The 11491-nt window shown below is 35.4% G+C and overlaps 1 protein-coding gene across 4 annotated transcripts in view; it reads left to right on the forward strand.

The window, feature by feature from the left end:
• Positions 1 to 2744: 2744 nt before the first annotated feature.
• The window catches only part of rxraa (retinoid X receptor, alpha a), a 151136-nt gene continuing 142389 nt past the window's right edge, over positions 2745 to 11491 (forward strand). Inside the window, exon 1 of one of the 4 annotated variants that reach the window (XM_037979285.1) lies at positions 2745 to 2868. In XM_037979285.1, coding sequence (XP_037835213.1) covers positions 2838 to 2868 — 31 coding nt within the window. In that variant the 5' untranslated portion in view covers positions 2745 to 2837. The remainder of the gene's footprint in view (positions 2869 to 11491) is intronic. The other 3 variants (XM_037979286.1, XM_037979287.1, XM_037979288.1) reach the window with 3 other exon arrangements.

Raw genomic sequence — 11491 nt, forward strand, 5'->3', positions numbered from 1 at the left:
CAAGTGGCTGGGGAGAGGGAAGTCTGGGTCTCCCTACTTAGGCTGCTGCCCCCGCGACCCGACCCCGGATAAGCGGAAGACAATGGATGGATGGATGGCGGGGGAGGTGAGAATTGGCTGCAGAGGCTTATCAAATGAAATAAAATGTTATTTTTTTCAGTATTAAGTTTATTTGATATGAATTTTAAAAATAAAAAGTAAAAGTACTCATGTATAAATTACCATCATTACCAAATCATCTTCTTCTGAGAAGCCACAACAGATTTTTTTGGCTTAAAAAAATGAAAAATCCTTATTTTATCATAATTTGCATAAATATTGTGGGCCTTGTTCTATTTTATACAAAGGGGGAAAAAGGGTTTCCAAGAATGGAATAAGTGTTTAGACAAGCAAACATGATTACTTTTCTGCTTTCTGTGTGGTCATTTTATATTAGAATAAAGTTGTAACAGTAAAAAAAAGAACTCCTTGTTGCCAGGGCAGTGGTTTTGTGACTAAAATGGTGAACAAAAAGGGTTTTTTTTCTAACATAACACTCCTTGAATAGTCTAAGAGGTAGCCAAAGAGATCTTACAATTGCTGACATTTTAGTACAAAGAAAAACCGAGAGCTCACAACATGGGAGTTTATATTGTTACAAAATTAGAAAATGATTTTTTAAATCCACTGTTAAGTGTACCAATAGATGTGAATTTATCAGTGTAATCAATCATCGTATTCATATGGTATTCCTTCATTTTATTCAGAGAGCTAAGCAAACAAAATGAGACAACAGTGAACAAGCAATCTATTTGGTTATTACTTTGTTCAGTTGCAACAATGCTAAGTTAGCATTTTTTTTTTTCCTTTTTTAAAGGAGCTCTCTAAAATCACATTGTTTCACTGCATCCAAAGTGATGTGTAAGAGTAAAACTGAAGTAAAACCTGAACATTTCATTTAAATTTTTACTATATGTCTGTTCTCTAGTTTGTACCTTGTATCTGGAAAAGCAACCTGCTAGTGAGTCATTTAACTTGAAATGAAAGTTATATTAAAAGTTTAAGTCAAGTTTACACACCTTTTGGCGAATCCCTGTAACGACGGTTTAAATGAAGACTTGCTTTATTATTTTGTGAGAGAAGCTTAGACATGCACATGAAGAAGACTCAGTGAATTGTCTTCATTTAGGTTGAGGACTGAAATGCTAGCCTTGAGATGTCGAGATATCAAATAGGCTTCTTTATGTCCATGGCCTCATGTCACAGTCCATCTGATGAAATGATGCCATAGATCTTTCCAGGCCTGAAAATTCATCTGACAAAATACTATTTCAATTTGTCTTCAGCATTTTTTTAAGTGACAGAGCATGATGAGCTCAGAAATTCACCTTCCTTCCTGATTATAGCCCATGGCCAAAGGTAAGAGATAATGTGTGTGTGTACCGTGTGTGTTTGTGTGTCTTTGTGTGTCTTTGTGTGTTTGTCTATAGCATTTGCAAAATGTTTTATAAACAACCAAGCAGCCTTAACAAACATAAAAATTACTACAACTCAGCTATTTTATAGATACTGATATATGTTCTATGTGTTAGTAGGAGAGGACTGTCCCAATATTTTTGCCCAAAATATTGGCAATAAACTTTGGAGTCAACCCTTTCTGTCTGTTAGCTGACTTTCTCGTGACTTTCACTGGACAGAAACTTTCAGAAAGTAATTACTGGATGTACCTCTACAACTGATTTAATTTTGGGGTAACCCAATTCAAGATGGTCAGCACAGTTAATTGACCTTAGATAACACATAAATGGTTTTACTCAGTGAATTTTACAGATTTTGAGCCAACGTTTGGTGTGGTAGTAGCACAGACTCCTCCTCAACATATACTTCAAGTGCTAACAGATACAGCAAGACATTGCACAATTGCATGAGATATTCTGGAATGTTTCAAGGTTTAACCAAAATAGCTAAAACTTCATAATTTCTCAAAATAAGATGATGTCCATTTAAAACTATGGTATAAAGGGAAAGAGAGACGTGCATTCCTCCAAAGAATTTTGTAAAAAACAAATCTATTATGTGCTAAAATAATCTTGATTACACACTGAACATTCACTTTTTTAAAAATCATTTTTTAATGATTTTTATTTTTGCTGTTTTTGACTAAAAAAAAGTGTTGAAAAAAAACATATTTTTTATTATTTTTTTTACAATTTTTTCAAATCTAAAAGTTAAGTGTATGTTCACTAGGACTTTATTAAAAAGTCATGAATGCAGGGGTAAATTAAGATTTCTTCACATTCTGTTTTCATCATTAGTTATATAAACACCTTATTATTGCATCTTACCAGAGAAACAAAATATTTAACCTGGTTCTTTAGGAAAATGCAGTTTAGCAGGCAATAGCTATGATTTATTGTAGTAAGTTAGTATGTGCCATCTGTGTGTCTTGATAATAATTATAACTATGTTCTTGAGTGATGCCCAAATGTGGAACAAAGAGTTGTTGAAGCCCAGAAAACAGTCCAAATGAACAGAAAACAAACCCTTGGCAGCAATGACATTGTCCTGGTTGCCAACAAGCATGAGAAAGTCCTTTTTCGGAGTTCAGCCATGCACTGCTGTCTTTCAGTTGCCTCCCAACAAAAGAAAGCCAGGATTTCCTAATGCCCAGAATGGGGAGCTCTCAACAGATTGATCTTTACCAGGGGACTGTCCATTCTTTGGAAATGAGCTGGACAGAGAAGGAGGAAAATATAAAGGCTGGTTAGGGAGCAGTCTGATTTGAAGTTTCCACGTAAGGGGAAGGACATAAATCTGTGAATCTGTCTGTCTGCCAGCGGTCTGTCTGAAAGCAGCCTATGGATCCCTTCTGTCTGGATGTTAGCATGGGTGAGTCAAACAACTTTTTATGTAACAATACTATAAAGTTTTTATGATAAAGAGATCGGCTTAGTTTAATCATTTATCAGTTTGATAGTATTTTTCTTGTTGGAGAAAGTTTGATTGTTCATGGTTATTTAAAGTTTTAAGTTTTATTTTTATTATTATTATTATAAATATTATTATTATTACTAAATGGTATCAAATCAGTCATTGATTATTTTTCACAAATTTAAAGTTATTATTACATATTAACAATAATTTACTTTGAATTTGAACTTTTTGAAGTTTTTCAAATTCAAACCTATTTGCAATTAGCAGTTTGAGAAAATACATGTTTGAGCATAATCCCCCATAATATTTGCTATGGAATTCTGTGAATAGGTTAAAATCTTACCTGTGTTAGATACATCTTTGAATGATCTCAGTTTGTAAAAATAGTTTAATCCTGACCAGATTAATAAGCTGATGGCAAGTCTTAGCAAAGTTAAGACTAAAGTTATATGCTTTATAAGTTGTTTTATAGGCCTTAAAAACAATTTAAAATAAAATGGGTCCTCATTTGGCTAACCATTCACCTAGTTTGGCTTTCTCCATACTCTTTGCTCTCTTATGTCACAGCTGATGAAGTACAAACCAGAGAAAACTAGTCGACAGAACATCACTTTAGAAATGACCAGACAATCCCTTTAATAGTTTATAAACGTTTCCACTGAACCCCACTTCAAAAGAACCAAACTACTGCTTTAAATTAATTGTTTGATTTTGACATCTAAAAGAATAGCAATACAATAAAAAAATTACTGTGGCCTTAAACCTGTCAGGAAGAAAAAACGTTTTTACCACAGAGAAGTTCTGGTCTTCTTGTTTGTCCAGTGAAACTCAAGTATATTTATTTTGTAAGTATGTCTTCATGTGTGCATCTATCTGTGCATGAGGGGGTGGAGTGGTGGTGCAGAGGTTAAAAGAGGCGAGCCTGTGACTGGGAGGTCTCAGATTTGAGTCCCCAGACCAACACAAAAATTTGGATGAGATGATGAGGCATCCACATCTGCCTCCATCCTCATTAGGCCCACTGGGGGCCCTTGAGCAAGGCCTTTAATGTTCCCTGGTGCCTTACATGGCAGCTCTCTGCTCCACATGTGTGTGCTCGTATGTGTGATGGGTAAAATACAGAAAATCAATTTCTCTATTGGGGATTAAAAGTATAATAAAATAAAAAAAAATAAAAAATAATTGTATGTGTGTGTATTTTAAGAAGATCTGAAATGTAACCAGCTGATGTTACAAAATCTATGGCAATTTTAATGATGTTCTGGACTACGCACACACAAAGTATCATGGCTACATTTCAGATTGCTTCAGACAAATTACCTCACTGGATTCATGTTGTACTGTAGGCCAGAGGTCACTTTGTTCTGTAAATGTCCCCCAAGTACTGTATAAAATGCCAATGATGCATCAACATGACAAAGCTAATGCAATTATTCTTCATTTCCAATTTTTATTGTTGTTAATCTTCTTCTATCTACTGATTGAGCTGTAATATTACAGTAGTAAAATTATTAGATTGTAAATCATTCATTTTCAACTTTAGTAACTATAACTTACTGTATATTGATCCGTTAAAGTTCACCTTCACGAACATTGGTTTACTCAACTTCAAACTTAAACTTTGAGAAATGAGTAAATACAGAGGAGATGGGGAGCTTGTCCTGGGCAGAACTGTTCCATCAGCTCATAAAACATTTAAGAAAATATTTCACTTGTCTTTGTTTGGGCCTTTTTTATGATTCTTTTTTTCTTTTTGAAAGAGTTAGGAAATAATGTCATCCAAGGTAAAAGAAAAGAAAATGTTCTGGAAAATATTTGGATTTTTTTTTTAACACTCAGTGCCATGAAAGCTGGTGATTATGTAGCTGTGTGTATTTGTCTGACTGTCTGGTAGCAAAATACTGCATCTCATGAACCACTGGACAAATTTTAATGAAACTGTTGAAAAATAATCACTGGATATATAGCTACAACTCACTTCATTTTGGAGATAACCCAGTTAAAAATGCTCACCACAGCTAATCAACTTTAGCAAACATAATAATGGCTATAACTCAGTCAACTTTTTAGATGTTAGGCTAATGTTTTGTGTGGTATTAGTGGAGAGTTATCCACAACACATACTGTGAACACTAACTGATCGTGTAAGATCTTTGATTAAAACTTGGCCATTAACTTTTGGCAACAACTCTCTCTCTCTCTTGGCTAAATGAACCACAGGAAGGGTTTTAATGAAACTTACAGGAAGTAATCGCTAAACTTTCATCTACAACTGATTTACTCTTGAGGTCAACTTGATTCAAGTTGGCCACCATACCTAACTGACCTTAAAAAGCACAAAAATGTCTATAACTCAGATCTGTCTATAACAAAGATTTTATGTGTATGGTAGAAGTTGAGCGACATCCCCAACTTTTGCTCTGAGAGCTCACAGATTACATCTTCTCTTTTGTTTTCATTTGCATTCTAGGATGGTGACATCCATGTAAATTTGTGTAGGAGGTTTAGAACTATTGTATATTCTCTCTGTAAGTATGTGAAAGGTTATACTTTATTTCAATACTTTTATTGGGAAAGCCTCAAGCATTTACGTTCCAAGTTATAAATCCCAGTTTTTGTGCAAGAATGTCTGCAACAACTTGCCGCTTTTGCACAACATCCAAGCTTGGAACTTTGGCTGATAAGAAAAAAAATCTATGTTCAGTTTTGGTAGCATCAAAGACAAGCCATTTAAACTGTGAGCAGTGGAAACTTGTGAAACATCTTCTTTACCCAAAATCAATGATTCAGATCAGATTGCTTCAAAAAAGTATTTGGACTTTATTTTCCTCCTTTTTGTGTGGTCTGTAGCTTTTTTCTGGTCAGGACTAGTGAAAAAGGAGTGTGCTGCACTAACACACCCTGTCAGGAGGCTGTGAGGTATTGATTGCAGGAGTGTATGAAGATGATTTGCTTTGACATCCCACTGCGTGGACCTGAGCGCAGTCAGACAGCAGCCTGCTTCGTCTTCCATCTGTAAGGGCTCAGGGTCACGTTGGTGAACAACTGCATGGCTCCGTGCACATGAATGCTTTTAGACGCAGGCTGTGAGGCTGCAAGGAGCCGAAAGCCAAGACATTAATATTAAAATAAGTGCATGGACTAAATGTCAACCTTGCTACTCCACTTATAATTCTTTAGCAAAGTGTTAACCATCTGAATTGTTGGTAAATTGAACCACCTAACATATTTTCAGACTCTTTAGAAGAAAAGCTTACAAAAGGCTGAAACTACTGGTTGTTATTTGCCAGAGCCCAATGGGCTAACAGCCTAAATTTAAAGATTTTAGAGGGCCCCAAATTGGTATTGTTATTGTTTTATGAACACCTTATTTTATACATTTCCAATGACGTACAAGCCCACGTCACTGGAAAGAGTTTCAGTTTGTTGAGGCCTACACTGCTTAATGCTTTTGGGTATGTTTCTGTTTAGTTTACTTTAGATTTTTTTATTCTCACTGGAGTATGACTAGTTTTACAAATAGCCTTTACTTTGTGTAATTCTTATCTTTGAGCTCCCATTTTGAGAGAAGTAAGGGAAGCTTTGCAATATTTTGTGCACAATAAAATATAAAGAAAAAAAATTAGAAAAAATGTTCTGGCTTATATTTCATTTTTCTTCATGAAAACTGGTCATGATCTCTGCTCTACGTTCATTAATTATAAATTACAACCTGAACTGGGCTCTTTTAAGCATTTTGGAGAATCTATTATAAAGTGAACCCTAAATTATCTCATTTACAATCCTTGGTATGTGTTTAGAGATCCACATAGATAGCTTTGAATTATTAGCTGCAAAAGACAAATTATGTTGAAAAAAAGACCAAAAACTCAAGTTTTTTTAGATATATTGCAGGTTTTGCATGACTGATCTTCCTTCATTGCACTCATTTCCTTTGGCATTTAGCTCAATTTATTTTCCTTGGCTGGTTACATATTTTTAAAAAAATAATATTGTTGTATATTTTTAGGTAAAGTGTCATAAAAAAGGAGGTGCCACATTGTGCTTTCTCCTTTAAATTCATTTAAAAAAAATAAAAAACAAGAACTCAACTTTAGTTTTGTAAGCACTTGCATAAGGTTGAAAAGATCATTCCCAAGAGTGAAGAAAGTTGCACTGGTTGATATAATTATATATTGAGGAAGTTTTGAATCATCTGGGTGCTACCAAACTGAGTAACCAAACTTGAAGAGTCTGGGCAGGAATCATGGGTTAAACTGGGTCACGGTTCATCAGGATTTAGACTCTGCAGTTTTTTTCTCATTCTCCTTTTTTTTCCACATTGGTTCCCATAACATTTATATCTTTAACCGTGTTTTGAGGAGTGTATTAAAGTAAATTATATCATAAATTGTTAACATTAACTTATCTGTTCAAACTTGTTATATAAAGAAAATAAATTAGTGAGTAATCGTTCTTGTTGTTCTTGCATTGCCTTGACTTTCATTGTTGAAACAGATTTCACACTTTTGTGGTGATCTTCGTTCTTAGCTAAAATACTTTTATTCTTTAGACAAGAGTTTCTCAGACTTTATATTCAAAGGTCCATATCTGGATTCTGAAAAAGTTTTAAAGTCAAGAACAACTAGCAATAAGCAAATCAATCTTTTTCAGTCTGTATACAATTTACAACCAAAAAATTGTCTGTTTGCCTACAGTTGTTTGCTTGTGAACCTAGGCTGTCCTAATGTTTAACAGTAGTGCACTGTAATTTTTATTTTTTTTTTAATATTTGAATAACTTGAATTTTTTTATGCCTCATCAAAATAAAATACCTTTTTTCGTACATTTATTACACCAACATCAAAATAATGACTAAATAAAGAAATGTTTTTTTTTCTCTCTCTCTCTCTCTCTCTCTCTCTCTCTCTCTCTCTCTCTCTCTCTCTCTCTCTCTCTCTCTCTCTCTCTCTCAGGAGCCACACCACTCAAAATTATCACAACTGTAAACATATACCCCATTGCATTGTACCAGTGGTTTTAATGCAATGCACTATAACATGTGGGCTGGGTCCAGATTGACTTGTTGTTCGATTAGGATCCAGACTGGACTTAAGACTTTAAGAGTTGCTGCTATAGATGAGGTTTAAAAAGATATTTGGCGGCTTGTTTTTTGTAATATTGGAAGGTCTAAATCAATTGCAAACTCATCATGCTATTACATCTTTAGAAAAAGTGATAATATTGAAACAAATTGCACACTTAGAGTGGTGGTCATGGTTCCTAACTGTAAACTTTTTATTCTTTAGACCAACTTTGCATCTAGGAGAAGAGACGATGTTGTCTCTGTGTTCCTGAAATACATCCCAGGCAGTACTGGGTCAGAGGCTGGCTCATTACATGGTCAACACAAGAAGACAGTTAAACCGGGCACACTTTAATTCATGAATAATGTAGAATTCTCTTTTATCCTAACATGCATGTCTTTGCACAGTGGGAGGAAGTGGGAGCACACAGAGAAAAAACCCCACATGCAGAGAGAACATGCAAACTCAGTTTAAAAACATCCAAGCAAAAAATCCATCTGGGAACCTCTTGGTTGTATGGTAAAATTGATAACAACCATACCCCTCTTACACAGACTACCCCTTAACTTAGGGATTATCAATTGCTCTAATTTAAAACCGAAGAAAAATCAATATAGGTCACATGAATTTTAGAGTAAAGCTAAGTTTTTAGTATTTAATATTTTGTTCACTGATTATTTTTCAGGCTGACATTGTGGATGTGAGTCCTCTATCCTTGACATATTAGATATTCTGCTTTAGATAAGTGTTCCTCTTGAGTTTTATTTATTATATAATAAAAGAACAGCAAACCTGCTGGCATTGCATCTGTGCAGGCCTGCAGTGATTAATCTCAGAATCTGTTCTATCCAGGGCTCAAACTAATGAGCTGGACTGAATTAAAGATTTCATCAAATTCACTTTAAACACCATGTGCAGTGTTTAGGACTGCAGGAGTCACACAGCAGGACAGACTCTATAACAACCTCTGAATGTTGTTTGTCTAATTACTTCACTCCATCTACTTTTTCTTTCGCAGATAACAAATCAAAACAAAATGAAAAAAACTCCATCCAATAAATATGCTTTCAAAGGCTGTGGAGGGTTAAAGTGACTATCTGTGTGACTATCCTTCAAGATGTCTATTTTCTCATAAAGGCCGTTTTAATACTGACCACCAAAACAGAGACAGTTATTACATCCCGGCCTTGTGCAGACATGGATAAACGTACCAGATTGTAAAGAATAAATTTGTTGCATCTCAGCCTCAAAAAGGCATAACATAATAAGTGCTTTTTCTGCCAGTATTTTTGGAGTTGTTCAAGGTGAACTATTATGCTTCCTTGAACAAGTTAGGATAGGTCTGTGGGCTGTACAAAACATGTTCATTACGTTTAATACACAAAATCATTCTCAGATATTAAGATTTCACCTGATCAGTTTTACCTGTTTTGAGCTCATTTCAGAATGAGCGGTTTTAGGACTATGTGACTATTATGCAAATAAGCTGCTATTGGCCACACCCCCAGCACCCGACACCCCACTAACGCACTACATTAAAAAACACAAAAACTCATTGAAGGAATAAACGCTGTGGATCTGATGCACATTTAAATTGTTATTAATCCAAACTCAGAGGATTCTGACTTTGGGACAGGGGCCCTTAGCGGTTCCGAACCAACATTTGTCAAGTTGGAGAGCAGCAATAAGTGGGTCCGAAACCTGACTGGAAGTGGGTCGGGACAGCATGTTCTATATTGCAGCCGACAACAAAATATTTTCCTGTTTCAGCAGACATTGTGAAGCGGTAAAACCAGCAGAACAAACGTGACGGTCTTCTTGTAATGAAGTGGGTGGAGCTCCACTCGGGTTGCTAGGTGATATTTTAGGAAATATCTTTCCTAAAAGATTGAATTTAGAACTCCACAAAATCTTTCAAATGAAGTTTGAAGCTTACCAAAGTCTGTGGTCACACAATAGATGTATCAAATCACAAAGAAGTCTTTTGAATTTCTAGGTTAGCTACACAAAATATCAGTGGTATAATGAAATTTGCTGACAATTTTTAAAAACTATTCATATCAGTAAGATATATCTTCTGATTATACAATTTTGTACAAAATGTCATGATAATTCATTCAAAAAGTGAGATATTTAGTACCTATGAGGAGCTGATCAGAAACTATCAGACAATCTTTGCAGATTTCACCTGGTCAGTATTTTTTAAAAATGAACAGGATGAAAAAACTAAGTCCACCCCAATATTCCACAGCAGCACTGGTGATATCAGTTGTATGTTTTGTACATCTTTGTATGTTTTGCCATCTTCAATTAAGATTTTTTGTTTCTATTTCATTAGCATTTATGAACAAATTTAGCCAGGATCTCTGCTAACTGTGAGCCTAAATTGAATCACATAGGGCAAAATTGCTAGATGAATTGAACTTTCAGTGCTATTTTTGCCATAAACAGACTGGTTCATATTTAAAAAAAAATGAAATGAGATTACTTAAAGAGGAGAAATCGTACAGGGAACAATAGTTCTGCTGAAACTGTACCACCTTGAGGCAAGAGGACTCTGCTCATCCTATAAATGATTAATGTAAATGAAGCATTTACAACAAAAAGAATATCATTTGAAACTGACAGAAATCAATAGCGGTAATGGCCATATAGTGAGTGAAGGACAGGCAATAAACCCTGCAAAATGGGCTTGAAAAGAGGAAGGTTTATTAGGTGATTTAAAGCCTGTCTTTCTGTTTTTGTCTCTTTGTATTTTTATCGGAACATGTACAAATTAGATGCTGTCCTTGGTTTCACAATTGTCATTTCTATGTAGCTCACAGGCAAGGTCACTGTTTACAAATATGGACGAGATAAATTCTGGTCTAACTGATAGGATGATGATTTAAGTCTGCCGCTGTTTGAGTATTTAACGTTCCTGCTATCTGTGTTGTATGTGTATTTTAAAGTCCAGTTTGGCAAAGATAAAACGGTAAGATTTGAAATGTGCATCATAGCAGGCCGAACTAGTTTGTTCTGTTGTAAAGATCCTCAAATTATGTTTGTAGCATTTGCTGTCACATAAAGATGTGTTCATCTGAAGGGGTATTGTTTCCTAATTGTTGTTTTTCTACTAAAGATGATTGTGATTAGTTTGAAGAACTGTAAACCAGAGATCGTAAAGGTCCTTATCCAAAAATGATGGGCGGTTGAAGTCAGATGTAAGGACACTCAGAGGGGACCCGGAACATCAACCACACACAGGAGTGTACAAAAGGGAAAAAGTTTCAGAAACTGGTTTCTGCTCAGGGAGAGGACATCAAACACAGCACTGTAGAGCCGTGGACGGGTGGAGCAGAGGGACAGAGGGTCTGACGACAGGGTGATGCAGGAAACCACTGGAACAGGCTTCAGTAGAAGCAATGAAGATCTCCACGAGGAGATCCCAAACGCAACACCCAGAGACTAGTCGATGATAAGGCAGAGGTCATACACAGGAGGTCAGAGAGAGCAAACTTAGCTTAGAGGGG

The sequence above is a fragment of the Kryptolebias marmoratus genome, linkage group LG14, assembly GCF_001649575.2.
Source record: "Kryptolebias marmoratus isolate JLee-2015 linkage group LG14, ASM164957v2, whole genome shotgun sequence".
In the NCBI taxonomy this organism is placed as follows: domain Eukaryota; kingdom Metazoa; phylum Chordata; class Actinopteri; order Cyprinodontiformes; family Rivulidae; genus Kryptolebias; species Kryptolebias marmoratus.